The sequence below is a fragment of the Apium graveolens genome, chromosome 9 (assembly GCF_009905375.1).
Source record: "Apium graveolens cultivar Ventura chromosome 9, ASM990537v1, whole genome shotgun sequence".
Classification (NCBI taxonomy): domain Eukaryota; kingdom Viridiplantae; phylum Streptophyta; class Magnoliopsida; order Apiales; family Apiaceae; genus Apium; species Apium graveolens.
The window spans coordinates 218,424,169-218,445,256 of NC_133655.1; the positions used below are offsets into that span (position 1 = coordinate 218,424,169).

The following is a 21,088-nucleotide window of genomic DNA, read 5'->3' on the forward strand; positions in this document are numbered from 1 at the left end:
CCCAGCAATCCTGAGCAGGTGCTCAGCTTCCTGAGCGGACGCCCAGCCAGGCTGAGCGGGCGCCCAACACCTTTCTGGAAAATTAATTATTTTACTCCCGTTCTCTGCTGCATTCTGCTCCTATCTTCCCACTTGCAATGTCAAACACATACTAAGGCTTATTCTTGATGAAATCTCCCCACAAACACAAGGAACACCTTGAAATGCACAAACACTAGAAAAACGCATCAAATACACAAAATACTTGAATTTAAGACTTCAATTCAAGCCATTATAAGACGTTCTAAGTGGTATAAAATGCTACTTATCAAATAGTTGTAATATTAGCTCATACTTTATCCTGTTTATATACTGTTAGTTTCGGGGTTTTTTATATTCTGCTGTTATTATATTAGTTTATTGGTGTTGTGGGTTATCATTCCTAACCCCGAGATTGAGGGCGTCACAAATAACATTTAAAACATATATTTAGAAACTAAAGTTAATAAAAAAGTTAAAAATCAAAATAAGTTAAGAAAAAAATACGTAGCTACTAATATTCGACTTATCAACTTATAAGTTATAAATTCAACTTATAAGTTGGGTCGACAATAATTCATCGATAAGCTGAATGTCCTAGAAAATGCACTATAAATATTATAAAATATAATGTTCTAGTGAATTAAAACAAGATTTTTGCGCATCAAATTCAACAACATGCCTTATTTTGTGCCTTGTTATTAAAATAACAGTATATTTAAATAATAATTGGAGGGGAATGAAAAAGATGAGAAAGAAGTGATTTTTGAAAAAGGAGGTAAACAAATATTTGATTGATAGAGATAGTATAAGTCATGTAAAATAGTGCCTTATAAATAAGGCATATGATAAATATCTTAATATTTTAAAACACCACTAATATATTATTGAAACACTCAATTATTTAAAATGTCTCGAAATTTACTTGCAAGTGGTGCCCAAACATGCCCTAAATATGTTGAACTTGGGCCTGTACCGGTTTGTTTGTTTGGCTACATGAACATTATGAACTCCCTCCATGCTTGCATAGAGTTACTTGTTTCTTTTTACAATTTTATAAAATTAGAAAATTAGCTAAAATAATTGATCTTTTTAATAATGAACGAGGTTCAAATTTCAATTACAGAGTTCTTTTCTTACCATTACGAAATGGATTATAATAAAATAATATTCTCACGTTGTAATATCGGTTAAAATTAATGCAGGTGGAAGTGAACTAGAGCCGCAAACGAACATAATTGAATCAGTTTCTGTCCGAATAAGCCAAGTTTAATTTTTTTTAAAGCGATTCAAGCCAGGTCGAGTTTAATAAACAAGCCGAAAGTGATGATCAAATTTGGCTCATTTATAAACGAGTCGAGTCTGAACCGAACAAGAGTTTGCTCACAAACAACCTAGATGAGCCAAATTTGAGTCGAGTTCGAACAGACTCGAGCTGTCCACTAATAATTCACACATAGTTTTTAATAGACCAACCTTAAAAAATAATTTATATTTTACAAATTGTCTCGAGATCTAATTCTAGTCTTAACTTACGATTATATTAGCACACTCACACTCTACACTTCTTTCTTAATATTTATCATTTTTATATTTCAAAACAAGTTTTAGGAATATATCTATTTGTTTAAATTATTGAGATATTTATATCTTAATAAATCATACATTACTTTTTAAACCGTTGATGTCGAAATTTTATTATATTTTAATGTTTTACTTAAATTTGTGTATGTAAATTACAAATTATTTAATGGTATTTATGAAAATTGGAATAATTAAAGACAAAGATATCATGATAACAATGTTTGATTGTTTATTAACGAAAAAACTAAATGTTAAATATAGAAAATTAAACCAAATTCTAACATAATTAAATTGTTAATAACTAATGAAAAAATGTAATAATAAAAATATTTAAGTGATTAATATTAATTTATTATTTGTATTATATATAAATTTTATCCAAGCCGAGTTGAGTTATCGAGTTCGAGCCGAATCCTAGCCGATTCCGAGCTAAACGAGCCGAGTCCGTGTCGAACAGACAAAAAACTCGGCTCGGCTTTTCTATTTATCCGAGCTCATTTTTATTATTAAAAACGGGCTCATTTAAGATTGAAAAATCCGGAATTTTATTCACAAACGACCCTATTTATTTGCAGCGCTAATTACAACGAGTTAAAAGTTAACTAAAAAATATACTATTATTGTGATAAGGTCAAACGGAGGATTTCATGGATGTCTGTATACAACATTACAAATACGTCTCTTTTGAATTCGAAAATCTGATTTTTTTTTGAATTTGTATTTAAATTTGAAAAATATAATAAGAATTCGGATTCAACGAATATTATTTGAATTCAGATATTTAAACGACTTTTAATAAAAAATATTAAAAATTTTAAAACTTTATTTTGATGGATGCTTTAAAGTATAATATTATTATCTTTCAAAATTGAATTTATATGATATACATAAGTCTACAATATGTTTACAATTATATTTAACTCATACGAATATATTATTAAAAAAATAAAGATCTATACTATACACACAATACAATAAACTTGAAATTATATGTAATTATATAAAATATTTATATACGTTTATTTTGAATTTAGATATTTTCAGATACGAAGAAAAGTATAGTCCAATCTATTTTCAATGCCGAAAATAACATAGCAATAATCGATAAAAATCCGGACCGAACCGGCAAATCGATGGCATCCTTAAAAAACCGCTAATTTTTAATACGGTCCCCTATATAGCGCATTGTACCGAAAATATAAGCCTTTTCTTTGCTGCGGCGGAGCTGAAACACACACTAATCAAAACAAACACACACACACACAAGACATGGCGAGTGAAACAATTGAATCTACGGCGGAGATCACCACCACAGCTCCGGTGGATAAACAGCCACACAAGTTGGGGCGTGACTGGACTTTCTGGTTCGACAATCAATCCAAGCCCAAACTACAAGGCGCTGCTTGGGGCTCTTCTCTTCGCAAGGCCTATACTTTTAACACTGTTGAAGACTTTTGGTGGTACATACTTTTTCATCTGGATTTACTGTTTATTTTTTATTTTATTTTAAAATACTGGGTTTTATGTGTTTTTTGTTTTTCAAGATTTTGTTATTCTATGCTGTCAATTTATATGGGATGTTTGTAGATTGGTTTTAGCTGAATAAATTGTGGTTCAAGATTGCTTTTTGCTTTTTTTTTTATTGGGATCTTGTGATTTAAGATAGTGGAGATTGTGGAAAAGGTGGAGAATTTAGATTGATGTTTTAGAATTCAAGATTGGGTTTTTGCTGGTATTTTGTTTTTTTATTTTTTTTAGATTTGATGATATTTGACAGTATGGTTGTTAAAATTGCGAAAGGCTGAAACTTTGTGCAATTGTTTTATGATATTTGACAGTATGGCTGTTAGAATTACGGAAATGCGGAAAAATTGTACTAAGTTTGATTGTTTTTATTATTGCAGCTTGTATGACCAGGTTTTCAGGCCTAATAAGTTAACGGGGAATGCTGATTTTCATTTATTTAAAGCTGGGATTGAGCCTAAGTGGGAAGATATCGAGTGTGCTAATGGAGGCAAATGGACTGTTATTAGTAGCAGAAAGGAAACTCTTGACACCATGTGGCGAGAAACTGTAATATTTTTTCTTTATCTTTGTTGTTTTTTTGTTGTTGAGAGTGTTGTGTGGTGTTGAAGGGAGAGGATGGTTTTGTTTGGTTTTCAATAGGTAATTAGTGTTTTCTGCATGTAGCTAATGGCTCTGATTGGAGAGCAATTTGACGAAGCTGAAGAGATTTGTGGTGTGGTTGTGAGCGTGCGTCAAAGACAGGATAAGCTTGCATTGTGGACCAAGAATGCTGCTAATGAAGCTGTTCAGGTTCTACTATAAATTCGTTATTATAACATTGACGTCGTGTTATCTTGAATTGTCATGAATCTGTTAATTGTTTATGCTTGTTTTCTTGATTAGTATATACATAATTAAATCTATTGAAGTTTGCATATGGTTAGAGGATCTAGGATGTACATCAAATGCAGTAGAAGCGTGGAAACACTATCCTGGCATAGTCGTGTGGATTATTGAATATCATACTGTGATATGGTTGCCAGAGTTGCATGATTATAACTGTTTTGTTACTTTAAAAACATATCAAGAAAAGAACTTTTTGGTATGGTTTTGTCCTACTATGAAAAATTAAGACTGCAGGGGTGAACCTTTTTTATTTAAATGTTAGTGGGGTGGGGTGGGGTGAGTTTCCTCAAGGTTCATGTGGCATATGAGAAATTATATTGGAGGAGAACTCTTAAGCAAACACCCTATGCATCAGAAACTACTTGCAACTTATGAGTTCACATAGGCACCCTTCTAACTACTGAAATTAGTAAAAACTTAGATATAGAAAGTTTAGACAAACTTCATAGATGTGACAATTGAAAAGATGTTTAGTAAAAAGATAGCTGTAAATAATTAGACAAATGTCATAGATATGACAATTGATATGACAGATATGACAATTGTTTAGTTATGAACTGTTTCGTAAAATCCCCATGCGCTAATATGATGTTAACATCTATCTCAATCGGTATGCAAACCATGGAACCACAAGCTATAAAGTATAAACATTAAACGACACCGTTGCAATTCTGCTCTGCTTCCAGTAATTTTACAAAAGCAATTATTTTGGTTTCACACATGTTATGGGGATTTTTGTTTTTGCTTTTGTACATATTATAAGAGGAGAAAAATATCCTAAATAATGGTTTATGTGGCATATAAGAACTTATACCAGAGAAGAACTCTTAAGCATACATCAGAAAGTACTCGCACCTTATGAGTGTAAGCACCCTTCCAACTACTGAAATTAGTAACAAATAGAAGTAGAAAGATTTGACAAACATCCTAGATATGACGATTGACGAGACGCTTAGAATGGAAAAAATAGCTGAAAATAATTTTTGTCCTTCCATAAGACCCATGTTATTCATTTTATTGCAAAATAAACTAGAATTTACATACTTGAGTACATACAAGTATCTAGCAAGATTGATGTTAGGCTGAAGCTTGGTTAGGAATTGTGGTCATAAAGGTGTTGTTTTAGCTCTCACCAGTTCGTAGAATTCACATGTGCTAATGGTGACGTTACCATCTAGCTCAATCGGGATGAAAACCTGGAAATAAACACTAAAAGACACTATTGCAACTCTACTCTTCTTCGAATCTTGGCACAAAAGCAATTTTTTTTTTTGCATATTGTGGAATTTTTGGTTTAGCATTTGGACATATTATAAGAGGAGAAAAATATCCCAATAGGTACTAATTTTTCTCTTTTAAGAGGAAGATTAGCTAAACCAAATGGCCCCTATTTTGAAATGTTTGCGTCCTATCTGGGTGTGTAGATTTTTTAAAGCTGGTTAACAAAACTGGTATCTTCTTAAGGCTCTTGTTCCGGACACATTTTCAGTTGCAACACTATTCTTGCTAAATTCCTATATATGTGCCTATCTATGTAAGTATCTTATTTATGTTGCTTTGAAAAGAATAGTCATTTCTATACAACAAATAACTAAACACAATACAACATTAATATTGTTATCAAGTTATTAATTAGAAGCCTATAATCCATTGTTGCTTCCATGCTGTTTGTTAATTTCTCCTTGATTGTTATGTTGTTTCATTGAGTTGAGTTAATATATAGGAGATTTCTACCCATGTAAAGATTTAATTTATGTACGTATATTATTTCATTTACAAAGTAGATTAATGCAATTGAAATTACAACACAATTGTGGTGAAGACAATATTCAGTTTTAAAATTTGAGGGTATCACAAGTTTAAATATTCATAATTTTAACATTTAAAAACAATTTAGTGATTGCACATTTTTCCGTCTTTAGTATATGCACGGTCGTAAGTGTGTACATGATTAAGAACTTGTGGATATAGAATCATTAAAAGCCAAAAAAACAATAGATTCAGTTGGTTATAAACAGTTACTGCCTGTAAAACCTTTGTACTGGAAATAAAATAGAATTAGCAGCCATGTGAAGAAACCTATGAATAATCAGTAGCGAGGAGAAGGGGACTTCTGGATCAATAGCAAGAGTGACATGCTATCCTGGCATTGTATTTTAGTGGATATCTGCCCCTCTTCTCTTGGTAATCAAGTGGTCGGGTGGTTTACGCCTTAGTTGAAGGCCGGAGTCATTAGTGTAAAGTATGAGTATTTAAATATTTCTAATTGACCTTCACCAGATAACTATAGCAAGTCATGGAAAAGGGATCACTTTTATGAGTAAGAAGGTACAAACGGTCAAGTGTTAGAAGAAATTGACAAAAGGCACAAAAAAGACTTTGGTTAAGGCGACATCAGCCTTTTTAAAATTCGAAAGAAGTGCTTAATCTGCATGGTTTATTTTGTTTGTTTTTTATTGATTGCTCAAAAAAGAATAAAATGTAGTTTATAGATAAATTTCTTGTATTATAGTGGTCATTGTATTAATAGTTATGTTTGGTGTGTAAATATTTTTTTCTTTACCCATGTATGCATGTGTATCAGCAAAATGTCGGTTTTTTCTTTTGAAAAATTATAAACCTAAAGTTAGTTATTGAATATGCCTAATACTTAAAATTGATACTGCTTTGAATAGATGAGCATTGGAAGGAAGTGGAAAGAGGTTCTGGATATTACTGACAAGATCTCTTATAGCTTTCACGTAAGAAATCATCATTTTCTTTCTCATATACATTCAGAAAAATTTGACCCCGAAATAACTTATTATTTTGTTTTTTCTTTTATTATTGCAGGATGATTCCAAAAGGGAAAGATCTGCAAAAAGTCGATATTTTGTGTAACTCTTTCGTTGATTCTGTTGTGAGTTTTTTCATTTTCAATCTCATGATTGTAGTGAGAACTAAACGGGTACAATATTTCTCTAAAATGGTGTAGTAATGAGCTCAGAAGAAGATATCTTACAGTGTACACACTTATGGTTTAAGATTGAGAAATATAGTGTTGTATGTTGTTGGATCCTTTAAAATCTTCTTTTCTACAGAGAACCCATTTATTAAGAGACAATGCTTTTCCCTACCTTTTTTTCCTTTCGGCTCTTTTAGTTAAAAAGAGGGTTTGTTAACGTTCTTATTGTTTTTCTCGATAAAATTGTCTGAATGAATTTACTATGAGTAGGGATTGTGTAAAATAAATATTTCCGAAACAAATCGTTATGGGATACCTTTAGGCAAAAGCATGAACTGATAGACTGATAGGATTGTCTTTAAATTTGATTAAATTGAACAATTAGGGGGAACACTTCACTGTGGAGTGTGGACTATGTTCTCAACAAAAGCAATTTACTTCTACATTTCGTAGTGGTATGTTTGAAAGCTGGAACCAAGACTTGCCTGGGCATTAGAAGATGGTTGGGAAAGTATTGTTTTGCGATAATGTTACAGAATGTGTAGTTTGTCAATTCTCAGATTCTACGAAATGTAGAACTTGATTGGATTAGAAGAATCACAGGGCTTGTGATTCAGACCTAATTATAGTGAAAGTTGTGCTTCTTCATCCAATTTTTTGCTTGCATGTCTTCTATATGTTTTATTTATTTATTAAGAATTGTCAAATTTCACGATGAAGATGCACTAATTATATCCTCACTTGATTATGCTACTAACCCTATCGTGCTCCTTTACCTATTTTTCTATGCGAGAATAAAGCTCTTGTACTAGGTATTCTTGCTGCATTTATTTGCGAGAAAGGTCACTTGATTAATATATTTGTGAAACATGCTAAGGTATTAGTCAAAATGTGTTTGAAGGGAGTTAAAAAATCTGTTTAAAACAGAAGAAAATAGAGGGAATATACAGGATCAGCTCGGAATACTATGTACTGTCAGTTATTATCTGATCATATTCTTGTTTCACTTATGCTGTCTACCATTCACATAATATTGCTTAATGAATGTCTTTTGTGTAGTGAAGCATGTTAATCTCTTGCGTATATATTGACTTGCAGAAACTTTAGTAATTATTCTATTCATTGCACAATACTGAACATTGACAAACAACCACTCAAAGACAATCAAGAAAAACAAAACTCAACTATATCAATGTAACTTCTTAGCATGATTCAAGGAACTCTGATAAGGGCCAGGATTCATAAATATTCAAACCTGCATTCTAGGTATAGCCATACTGTGAGTGCTTCATTTAGACGGTGAATTTGTTGATTTATTCTTAGGCGAGACCAGCCAATTAGCGAGGCTGGAGACAACTACTTGGTCTTGCATCAGAGGCTTGGAAATATTCAAATTTGATATGGACCCTGAAAGTTGGTTGAAACTTGGGGTCGAGTTCAAACATCTCTGCTGTTCTTGACATGGGACATTTTCCTTCTGATACAGTAAAGATGGTACCGATTTAGACTTTACCACCTTCCACTGACTCAGATTTGCTACTGGATTTAGCACAGGATGTACGTAATGACTCCTATCTCGAGCACTGCAATTTCCTTTGAACTTTTTCGGGTCTTCAGGAAGAGGCCTAAAATTGTCATTTCCTTCTGCAAACAGTGGAGGATTAGTAACATTGTCCTGGGTAGAGCCATTCTGAGAGTAGAACTGCTCAATAAACTCAGACTCATTAGTCTTCCACGCATCATTTTCTTCATCTTTGCTTTTCCAACTGTCTTCTTCATCAGTATCCCCAATAGAATCATCATCATCATCGTCTTCTAAATCACTCTCTTCAAGTCCTACATCATCCTCCTCATCATAGGTACCACTGATATTCTGGTATCTATAATTGGCAGGGTATAATACCATTCTCGATCCTACTGAGTTCCCGTCATTTCCATGGTTTGATGACGATTTTGACAATTTCTCCATCACTTCGCCACTCTCTTCCCAAGTTTCAATTTCATTAGAAATCGGAAAACAATCAGAAGTTTCATAATTTGGGATTGGCTCATACATCTTCACATTCAAGTTGAAACTCACTTTCTTTCTTATCTTAGAAGTTAAGCTATGTTTCCGCTTATTTCTGAATAATAGTGATGCAATGACAACAAGATGTTAAATTTAAACAAAACACAACTTCCATGTTTGTCTAAATAAATTAACTAGATGTGTCTGTGTGTGTAAAATATATCAGTGCTCAATATTGAATCTTACTTAATTGGATCTTCTGTTATATTTAATGTGACGACCTCTGGTTGAAGTGGCTTGTAGCTGCCATGCCCCTAATTTTTAATTTAAAGTAAACGAAATTCAGTAGTGGAATCAAAAGAAGAGCAAGTGATTCATGAATAAAAAGAAGGAAGAGGGCTTACATGATCTTCACATAAAATTCGAATGCTCGATTTTCGACCCTTCTTTGGCTTGTTAGAGTAACCAAAACAAGCAAGAAAACACGGCATTGTAAGACTCTGCAAGGTTTTCTCTGAACCTCTCCCTTGAAATGAGAAGAAAAACCTTCTTTGGTTTTTGAATGCAGTGGCTCCAAGAGTGTTTGAAAATAGATACGTTAAGGAGGTGGAAGTGGAGTAATGATGATCAAAAGAGAGGTGGGTTGTGCATGAGTTCAGTTAAAGACAAAACCATGCTTTGCTCTTTACAGCATTACATTACATTACGGCTCCGCATTTGTTGACATTTTCTTAACTTATTTCAAAAATGTAAAATTCAACAACAAAAACCTGAAATACAACTGTTCCTCGTGCTTAATTTTTTATTCTACACTAATACTTGTACTATATAATTGATTTTGAGCTAAGAATGAAATTAAACGGAAATCCTCATTCCGAGCGACACACCGAAACACGTATGCCTTTTAATTAATTCGTGTACGTAAAATGTCAAACGATAAAAATTATTATTACAGTTTGCAAAATTTAACAAGTTTTGTCTGTTGTTGTTGTCTATAATTTGTGTGGACGTGATATTATTCTTTTTTTTAGAGACAATTTTTTGTTACTTTAAAATTTCTAATTATAATCCTTCTGTTAAATATTAACTAAATTAAAAATAAAAAAATGACTTGAAAATTGATTAGGAAATGTCATGAAAAAAACTGAACATTATAAATTACGTGAGACATTTTATAACTTACAATTCCAAACACATATACCAAAAATACATTAAATGTTAATTTGTGGTATAGTTACGATTAAGAGAAAATTGGGGATATATAGTTCATCTATACATTGGTTAAATTAAAAGCTATTTTGACCATTTTTTAAGGTATGTGCGTATATGTTTAAAACTTTATACAATCTTTTATCACGTATGAGTGATGAACCCTAATTATTTTGTTATCTTGCAGATGAAAATTTATCATATGAACATTGCGGGAGCTTGATGGAGTGCGATATTATAAAGGAGGTAAAGTTGAATACATTTACGACAAGATTTAGATGCAATCACTTTTGATGTGTTTTTTGTAAAACTGATCTTGGTTACAAGGATTATAAACTTTACCGGCACAAGGAAGGTTATTCTATTGATAGTTGTAGTATATTATGAAATGATATTGTTGTAGGAAAATTGAATACATATGCATTGAAATTTGATACTGCTATTATATATTGATCATGCCTCTAAAACTAGTTCTAATGTGAATATTGTCATGAAGTTGCTGGTAAAGAGAAGGAAATTAATGACAGTGACAGTGAATGGTTTATGAGGGGTGATGAGATTAAGAAAGAGTATAGTGAAAATGAAAGTGCTAAAGATGAGGAGTTTCATGAAATTATAGAGAAGAAAAAATAAATAAATAAGGTTAAGAAATATCCAAATAGAGATGAAAATGAGGTCTTGGATGATAATTTGCATGCTCTATTGATTTGCTCATTAAAAAAGATATGAAAAATTCAAAAAAAGAAGAAAAAATAGACTGGAGTAAAAATACCGATTGTGAGAGTAACCATGACAGTCATAACTTTAAATTGTCTTTTAAAGAGTCAGCAGACTCTAGTGATTATGACGAGGAATCATCAAATATTGTGCAGAGAATAAAAAGGAACAATGTTGTATTTAATCTAACCCCTATGAAAAATATTGAATTTGAGCTTGGATTATTATTTACTAGTGTTGCAATCTTGAAGCATGTTGTTATTTACTACGCAGTAAAACAAAAAAAAAGATGTTTGTTTTTCTAAGAATGATTTACAAAGGGTCCAGGTTAAATGTAGATCAAACAAATAATTATCAAAAATTGTTAAACAAACTGTTATATGTATTTGTATGCTAGTAAGATCGACGTGGATGAAACATTTCAAATAAAACGTATAGTAAACTACATAGTTGCATCTTAGTGCATAAACATAGATTTAGATTTCTTAGTTTCATCTTGGTTGGAAAGGAAATTTGGGAATCATATCAGGGAAAATCCTAAATGGAAGCTAAGAGAGTTTCAACAACATATTAATGAAGTGCATGGTCTGATAATATCAAAGAATCATTGTTGTTAGCTAATAATTTAGCATTATCTGAAACTGAAAGTGAAACTGGTAAGAAATATAATATGCTATATGATTATGGAGCAGAGATATTGCGGTCAAATCCAGGGAGCACAATTAAGATTGGTGTTAATAAAAATGATAGTGATAATTTAGGTACTAGTAAAAGAACATACATTTATTTTGCTGTTGTGAAAGTGGGTTTTGCTTAAGGTTGTAGGAAGTTCATTGGTTTAGATAGTTGCTTTTAAAAGAGTTTTATGAAGGGTAAGCTACTGGCTGCAATAGGCAGGGATGAGAACAATCTAATGTTACCAATTGCATGGGCTATAATTGATGTTAAGTCAATAGAAAGTTGTGAATGGTTTATTTCCTTATTGAAGACTGATCTCAACTTAGATAATCGTTTTGGCTACACTTTGGTGACTAACTAGAAGAAGGTAAATTATTACTCCATATGTCCCATTTATTTCTATTTTCCTTTTTTGGATGTCTCATTCATTTCTATACATTTTAAAACTTACCGAAAGTAGTAAAATTTTATAATATAAAAATTAACTACACCCACTACTTTCTTCCACTATAATAACTTTATATATTTAAAATAATTGGTCCCACCACCTTACCAACTTTTCTTACTTTTTCTCACTAAATTACACATTTTCTTAATCACCAAGTTCAAACCCAATGTATACATCTCAAAAACATAGAGGGAGTAGTAATTTTCCAATTTCCATTATGTTACACACATATATAAGATATTCATTAATTTATTAGTACATTATGTGCAGGGTCTACTCATAGCCATTGATGAACAATTATATGTCGATGGCTAAGAAATAACAGTTGATATACATGACTTGTTTATCAATTGCTACATAACATATATAAACTCCAAGTGTTCATTTTGATTGTCAAAGGCTAAAACTATCCATTGATGAAGTTAGAGCAGATTTAAAAAGACTCCAAATTGTCCTATCTCTGATATCGGAAATCAGATACGAACCTCATTTGAACATTTGGCTACTAAGTAACATGCAACACGATTCATTCATTGATATACAGATAGATAATCAGAAGTCATGACATATTAGATATCCAGATTATGTGCTATGACTACTAAACAACAAAGCATAAGCTGATCTTGAAAATTCACAAGCATCAAACTGATTGAAGAATATATTATTATTAAAATTCATAGCATATAATCTGGCTACTTAAAATATATATCTGACAAAGATTAAAGAGAGTTTTGGCATACATAGCTTGCTTACCAACGTTGTGGAAGTGGATTCTGCTTGGTAGAGATATATGTTTGTGTTGATGTGCTTGATTCTTCACTCTTGAGCTGAAAATTCACTTATGCAAAAGGTATAGTGTTGTCACAGTAGTATGAAGTTCATTTCATCTGCAAGCCATAGGTAATAAATTGACTCTTTGTCCATAAAAGTTGTGAACCATAACCTTCAATTGCAGTGTTTTCTTTCTCAGCAATAGAGATTGTCACGTAGTTTAGCTTTATTGCACAATCGAGAGTTTAGTTTATCTTCTAGACAGTGACCACTCCTTGTGGATTCTTTCCTGTCATTATTGCAAACTACACAGTCTGCATCTAGACAACCAGTTAGCTCAAACTAAGAGTCTCTAATTTATCAATTTCTTGGAATTGACGATTCTTTGAGATATCTGAATAATTACTTTAAAGTTTATGAGTAAGAATATAGTGGAGACAAACTAAGAAGTAAGCACAAAAATTATGGTAAATATAATCTTTGATATATTGTAGATTTTAATAGAAAGAGAACCAACTTAGCTCTTGTATCTTGAAATATTCACTAAAGCATTCTTTTCAGACTAATCAAGAGTTTGCATGAGTGATTTCGCAGATATATAACCAGTTAAGTCAAACATCTAAAAAAGAACATGCATAACCAGTGTTTGACTGATAAAAAATTCATCACCTACTTTATTTTCCTGAGCATCAAGAAAATAATTGAGTTCACTCATCATGCTCATTTTATATTTAATTGTTCATTGATTTTGATATGCCTTTTTTAAGATTTATCAATAGTAAAGTCAATGATTATATTATTCACACAAAAATATACAATTATTCTAGAGTAATATGTATTTCTAAAAGAGGAGAGATTTGGCTTTTGTACCTCTAAAGAAATATCCCTGATATAAACAGTCATACCACGCTCTAGATAACTGCATTAATTCACATAGTGCTTTCAGAAGCTAGTCGGTCGACACACTCTGCAATTCATACCATACATATTCCTGCGAGTACGAGCTCATGAGGCCGTATGCATGTTTGGACGCCTCGCACTCCTTCAATAGTCGTGTCTTTTGGGTGGTTGACAGCTGTAAGACAACTGTCATGGGGATCTGTGTCATCCACCAAGATGATGACACGTGTCATCATCACTTTCTATCTTCTATCCCCTATAAAAATGAGATATTCACTTCCTATTTCTCACTTTTCCAAGAACATTGACAAATTATTGTCCCTTTTACTCAAGGATCTACCACGGCCAAGACAATCATCACTACCAGGACCGTTTACAGGCGGCGTTATTCTCCGGCGACAGATTCTTCAGGATCTTCATTTGAATCATCTATAGGTACCATATTAATCCAAAATCATGCATTTTCATTGTTGTTTATTCATCAATTGTTGTGCCACATGCGAGCACACACCACATGTTCGATGCGAGCCTGCTTTAACAGACATACTCATAAACCACGATGCGAGCCCATGGGCTCGCACAAAATTTTAGGTGCGACCCCATTTTTGTGTGAGATGCGATGACACTAGCTTACTTGTAATTTTACTTTATAGGGTCACACACTAACATTCACCATCTTTTACAGATGTCGAGTGCGTCTTCAGCCCGCTCCTACGGATCGTCTCGCTCTTCTTCGAGCCCAACTCGCTCTTTAGCTACTCCTTCCTCTCTCAATCAATATCCATCCGAATAGCGAGGTTCCAAAGACTTTCATGGTGAAATGACTTCTCTATCTGGACGTCTCAGTCAGCCCATATCGCCCAGCTCCGCCATCCTACCCCAGGGGGCCATGAACATTGCTCTTGTTGAAAACTCAATGTGTGCTAGTGGCTCCAGCTCGCTAAATATCTGCCTCGATCCCAACCCTGAGGACTATACCAGGGAAACCAACATTTATAACTGGATAAGTAGGTCTATGGATCTCTACAAGATTCCTGCATCCTTGGTGTAGAGGAGCTTCTCAGGTGCGAGCCCACTCCAATTGACAAAGAGCGAGCCAATGAGATTTTGAGGGAAATGGCTCAAGAAAGAGCAGCTCGTCTCAAGCTGGCCGTAGATACTGCCCTCGACCCCATTCACCTCGACTCTGAGTCCACCGATAGCAACCTGGGCAGCGCCTACCATGATACCAAAAAGGGAGGAAGCCGGTTGCTACAGAATATCCCATTCTCGGGCTCGAGGGCGAGGAAGACGGCTCGCACTGGTCTTATGACTCTCCAAGGAGCGAGAAAGTGGAAGACGTGACAAGCCAGGTCAACATCTCTGTCCCCGCTGCCTCTCCTAAACCATATTCACCCATGCCCAACCCGAGCTCGAAGGTGAGATTTTTTTAGGAAATAAATTATTCCAGGTGGGAAGGAGAGGTCCACCTCGGCTCAAGAAGAGGTGAAAGTCTTAGCATGTCGTGACCTAGCATCCTCACTCACTCAAAAATACCTGGTCAACATTGTTGACCAGTTCCAGCTCGAGGGCCATGTAATCCCTCTCAAGCCGCACATGCGATGTCATAGATTCAACCACCCCGAGAACGGGGGCATGGTGTCTCACATGGTCTTGTCCACCTTCCTACTTAGGCTGGGGATTTCTTCACCTCTCCACCCATTCATCAAAGATGTCTGTGAGAACTATCAGCTCGCCCCGCTTCAAATTAAACCGAATGGATATAAGGCCTCTATTGTTTTGTATATTATGTACCACAAGCGCGGGTTCCCTCCTCTCACCGTGAGGCAATTAGATTATTTCCTTAACTTGAAGCATTCACCGAATGATTTTGGATATTTCTATCTTTCGGTCTGGCCGTGCTACAACAAGAAAAACCTTATCCACAGCAGGCCGAGCAACTCGGGGAAGTGGAAGAGTCTCTACTTATACATTCATGAGGTGCTTCGAGTCCAAACCTACTTCTACTACAACCCAAGTAAGACAAGTTCTTTCTAACCGTATTTTCTTCTTTCATAATAGTTCATTTTAATAATCCATCTTTCCTTTTTCATTTATCTCCACCCACTCCGCCTCGCACTTTCCTTCAGGGGCAGGAAAAAATAAACGCGAATAGCCTCCTTGAGCTTCCCACTGCGGACAAGAATATCCGTAAGCTCATTACTACCTCGAACCTGGTCGAGTGTGGGTTTTTGAAAGAGGGAGTAAGGCTCACTCCTCAAAAGAAAAAACCAAAAAAGGGAACCAAGAAAGGTAAGGTACCAGTCTCGTAGCTTGGCATTCTAACCTCGTATATTATTAATAATGTGGGCCGGTGGGCTCGCACCTTTATATTTCTGCCTGCATCTCATATTGCGCTTTATTTGCATATCTTATATTACATTTTACTTGCTATCTCTTGCCTACTCGCACCTTTACTTGAAATTTTTTGCATTACATCTTTTTCTAGATCGTATCTAGTCTGTGTTAACATTTTTTTCTGTTGATTATTTTCAGAAATGGCCATCTCTCCCATCCATTTCATGGAGGAGGCGGAACAAGATGTCGCAGCTTCAGGTCCTGTTCAGCCAGCAGCAGCGACCATGGCGGTTCGCACCCAGTAAATTCATGTGGCTCATAGGATAACTCTGACCTGGAATCTTAAAAGCGGCGGCTTCTTTCCTAAACTCAAAAGGCATCACAACTCCAAGGAGGGGAGAACAGGCTTGCCTGATCCTAAGAGGACCCTCCTCTCCATTCCTGCTGATATTCCTCCTCCATCCTCCTCATCTGCCAGCGCAGTCGCGACCATATTTGGTCAGCTCACACAAGCTATCAGGACGTCAAGAATTGGACCTCAACATATCTTGAAGCTAACAATGATGCGTTCACCCGGGCCACAGCCGAGGTATACTTCTACCAGCTCTCCAGGACCTGGTAGATTCGAGCCATAGACCAGGCTAGCATGAAGTTGGATGCCAAGATTAAAGCTCTGCAAGGCCAAGTAAAAGAGCACATGCAGGAGAAAAAAGCTCTGCTAAAAAATTATAATAAAAAAATGCTTGACTTGTCCACTGCTCATGCCAAGGAACAGAGGGAGTAGAAGGAGGCTTATGACCTGGCCACTGATGAAGCAAGGAAGAAGAGCGAGGCCCTGGAAAAAAAGTTGCAGAGTTGGAGGGGTCGCTTTCGGCTTTGACCGCGAGCCGGGAGGCCGTCCTCGCGGATTCCAGGAACTTAGGGGCGGGAAACTTTATGAAAATATTTATTGGCAAGGTCCCTAATTTCGAATGGGGTCTCTTGGGCGCGGGCACAACTAGACATGCTGAAAAGCTGAAGCTGGAGATGGAGAGAGATGCCAATATAGCAGAGGAGGCTTGAGTCACGGATGAGCAGGCCCAGAAGGACCCAGAAGCCGACAAAGCTTAGTTTCTTTTAATTTGATAAACTTTGGACGGGGAGGCGGGCACCCCGTTTGCCTCGCATTTGTATTTATATTATCTCGCCCTCGGGCCCAACTTCCAACTTTATGCAATGTTTTTATTTTGCTCGCATATGATTGTTGTACATATATTTGTGCCTCTTCTTCTTTTTCCTATTTTTTTAACAAGTTAAATGAGCTCGCATGTTTGTTTCTACTCTGGCCGCGTATGATAAATTTATTAATTAGAGAGCGGGCTGAGCCCACCAGCTCATATCGTATTCTTGTATCTTCTACCAAATTTCTAATTGCATAGTCTTGCCAAATGTTCCCTCCTCGCATGTTTAGTAATGCGAGTCAGATAATACAAATCAAATTTACTCACAATATCCTTATTTGTTGTGACTGGCTCGCATAATTACTTACAAAATTATACTTTTTGATAGTTTAATTGAGATGAACTTTTGCTGCTACTGACCTAGAAGTATCATAACTCTGGCCGCGTATGGCGGGTTTATTTATTTTAAAAGTGAGTCGAGCCCATCAGCTTACATCATTTGTCTATTATTCTCACCCCTTTTTTATGAGCTCGTCTTGCTTCTTAATTTATCATAAGTAAAATATACCCATGATAAATTCAAGTTGAATAAGCTCGCATCACTACTAGCCTAGAATTGTTATAATTTTGGCTGCATATAGCAAGTCTGTTTACTTGATAGAGAGTCGAGCCCACCGGCTTGCATTGCATGTCCATACCTTTATAAGAAGAATTTACAAATACGAGTCGATGGCGCGAGCTCGTGTCGCTGGTGGCTTTAAACCTTTGCAATTTTGGCCTTGCATGGCGTAACTCTAGGTGGGCTCACGAGCTCGTCCTGCTTTAATTCTGCAATCTTGTTCAAATCTTTACCAATCCATTTTGTAAGCATTATTTACAAGTGGGCCAAGGACCAACTTGAATTATAAACCTTATTTCTAAGCAGGCCGAGACCCGGCTTGATTTGTAATTATAACATGCTAAATAGTGGTAAACTGTTTTGTCCTTGCATAGGATTCCCTAGGATGGGCTCCCCTGCTGGTATCTTAGTGTATTAACAAATGTCAAAACTCAAGGCACAAAGAAATATATAACAATTAGGCATTCATTCATAAATAGTGGAAGGTGAGTCAAGTACATGCTTGTGGCCTCGGGGAGGTACCTATATAGCACTACCCCCCAAGACTTAGGAATATTTTAATAATACTAAGTCTAAAAAGAACAATATTACTGATAATACTTACGGAGATGCTCCGCATTTAGGATCAACTTGTCCCGCATATCATTGAGATGGCAGGTTTCCTCCCAAAGTACTGATTTTATCTTATAGGGGCCTTCCCAGTTTTCCCCAAAGACTCCATGACTTACTACCTTGGTGTTTGGCATGACCCGACGCAAAACCAAATATCCCATTTTAAAAGTCCGGGCTCAAACCTTGTTGTTGTAGTGTCGAGCTGTCCTCTGCTGATATGCTGCTATCTTGATCCGAGCATCCTCTCGAGTTTCCTCAATCATGTCCAAGTAGAGTCGACGATTAACCTCATTCGCCTCCAAGTCATAATTATTCCTTCGAAAAGATCTTGCCCCCACTTCTACTGGCACTATGGCCTCACATCCATACACCAAAAAGAAAGGCATTTCCCCAGTTGTCGTTCTACGGGGTCGTGTTATAGGACCACAAGACCCGTAAGAGCTCATCTGACCATGTTCCCTTCTTCTCCTCTAGCTTTGCCTTTAGGGTGTGCTTGATGATCTTATTAACAGCCTCAGTCTGTCCATTACTTTGAGGGTGACTAACTACACTGAAACTCTTATGAATCCCCAACTGCTCACAAAATTCTTTCATCTCCTTGCTGTCAAATTGGTTTCAATTATTAGAGACCAAATTGTATAGGATACCATACTGGCACACGATGGCTCTGTACACAAAATTTTTAAGCTTCTTTGTTGTAATGGTGGTCAGAGGCTCAGCTTCTGCCCACTTCGTGAAGTAATACACCGCAATCACTGCATACTTAACACCTCCTTTTACTTTGGGAAGCTCTCCAATCAAGTCTGTTCCCCATATGAAAAAGGGCCAGAGACTCATAAGAGATGAGGAGCCACAAAGCTATTATAATATTTGGCATACCGCTGACACTTATCACAAGCTCGAGAGAATTTAAAGGCATCCTTTTTTAGCGTTGGCCAACAGTTGCCCTGACGGAGAATTTTCAGAGCTAAAGAACTACCCCCGAGTGATTGCCGCAAATGCCCTCATGTACCTCCCTCAAAATATAGTTGCACTCATCCCCATCTATATACTTGAGGAGGAGCATACTGGACCCTCTTCTGTATAGAATCCCATCATATATCACAGAGTGAACTGACTTGTATCTCATCCTTCGTGCCTCATTCTTTCCGTCTAGAAGCGATCCTTCTTTTATGTAAGCCAAGATAGGGGTCTCCATGTTGGGCTAAGACCGCCACCAATGTTACTAATCTCGTGCTCGAGCATACTAGGCCGCCCTGTATATGAAGGGGAATGGCCCCTAACAGAGTGGCTTCATAGCACGAGCCCAGTTTGCCTAGCTCGTCTGCGCCTTCATTCTGTCCGTGTGGGATAAGCTCCAGTCTTACTTCATGGAACATGCCAATTATTATTGTGCACACTTTAGGTAAAGTTCTGTTCCCGGCCCTTTAATTTGGTACCCCCGTGTATCTGGAAAACCACGATCATGGAGTCACTAAACACATTCAAATTCTCAACCTTTATTTCCAAGACTAGTTAGAGGCCATTGATTAAGGCCTCATATTCAGCCTCATTGTTATTCGCATGAAAAGCCAAATAGGTCGCATGTCTTATCTTGTGTCCTTCTGGGCTACTCAGCTCAACTCCGGCTCCTGCCCCTTCCCTATTAGAGGCACCATCCACAAACAGACTCCAATATGGGGAACTTTTCTGTTTCCCCTGTTCATTTTCCTCTGCCCCAGGTATGACAATAAGGGCCCCTTGGTCCACTTCCTAGTGTGGGGGAAACTCTAGTATAAAATCAGTCAAGGCTTGGCCTTTGATCGCGGTCTTAGGCTTATAATCCACCTCAAACTGGTCGAGCTCTACAGTCCATTTCAACATTTAACCAGAAGCTTTGGGCTTGTGCATCATCTGCCTGAGGGGATAAGAGGTCCTTACTTCTATTTTGTGGGCCTGAAAATAAGGCCTGAGCTTCCGAGAGGCCAGTATTAGAGCATATGCCAACTTCTCAAGACTTTCATACCGAGTCTCTGCATCGGCTAGTCTTTTACTCACATAATATACCGGAAGTTGAACATCATCTGTGGCGCCCTCCAAACCCGGGTCAAAAGTTTGGGGTCCATAACACAGACACAACATATAAACCTGTATATAAGATACTATTTGCAATGACCCTGCTTTACATAACCACGGATAACAACAGGTTAAAGTATGAAAACAAGCCACAACCTTAACTTTTATTACATCGTGCCAAATCCCAACTAATTTAACTTACATCTGATAATGGAATTATTTTTACAATCTTACTATCTCACTACCGCAATAAGCTCCTGCTAGCTCGATCCAACTCAATCTGGAATCCTAGCTCGTACATTGAACTGGGAAACCTCGTTATCAACCGTATCCTTCTTAACTGTAGAATACATAAAAAGATTCACAAAAGTGAGCTAACTAGCTCAGCAAGTCATAATGACAATAATTGAGGTTAATCAATGATCAAACGAGATGATTTAGAGGAATTCAAGTTTATTGCTAAATAATCATTAGAATTGGATATTCAATTTAAGTTTTTAAAACCAAGGTTAGGCTGCTGATCAGTCACGCACTAACCCCGAGCAAAGCACACAACACTGCTCTAATTACTGGATCCACGGCACACATTGGCCTAACTTAACCATTGATATGGTCT

General features: G+C 36.0%; 3 protein-coding genes across 3 annotated transcripts; 1 reads left to right on the plus strand and 2 right to left on the minus strand.

The window, feature by feature from the left end:
- Positions 1 to 2,788: 2,788 nt before the first annotated feature.
- On the plus strand, positions 2,789 to 7,129 carry LOC141684283 (eukaryotic translation initiation factor-like). Its single transcript, XM_074489200.1, has 5 exons — positions 2,789 to 3,062; positions 3,507 to 3,675; positions 3,793 to 3,918; positions 6,690 to 6,755; positions 6,847 to 7,129. Exons 1-5 carry the CDS (start codon positions 2,872 to 2,874, stop codon positions 6,892 to 6,894), a joined length of 600 nt encoding a protein of 199 aa, XP_074345301.1. The 5' UTR covers positions 2,789 to 2,871; the 3' UTR covers positions 6,895 to 7,129.
- Positions 7,130 to 8,128: 999 nt separating this feature from the next.
- LOC141684572 (uncharacterized) lies at positions 8,129 to 9,588 on the minus strand. Its single transcript, XM_074489610.1, has 3 exons — positions 9,371 to 9,588; positions 9,213 to 9,280; positions 8,129 to 9,081 (listed from the first exon to the last, which is right to left on the minus strand). Exons 1-3 carry the CDS (start codon positions 9,455 to 9,457, stop codon positions 8,247 to 8,249), a joined length of 990 nt encoding a protein of 329 aa, XP_074345711.1. The 5' UTR covers positions 9,458 to 9,588; the 3' UTR covers positions 8,129 to 8,246.
- A 9,231-nt stretch (positions 9,589 to 18,819) lies between these two features.
- On the minus strand, positions 18,820 to 19,615 carry LOC141685954 (uncharacterized). The gene is made up of 3 exons (XM_074491027.1): positions 19,411 to 19,615; positions 19,070 to 19,220; positions 18,820 to 19,018 (listed from the first exon to the last, which is right to left on the minus strand). Exons 1-3 carry the CDS (start codon positions 19,613 to 19,615, stop codon positions 18,820 to 18,822), a joined length of 555 nt encoding a protein of 184 aa, XP_074347128.1.
- Positions 19,616 to 21,088: the final 1,473 nt, after the last annotated feature.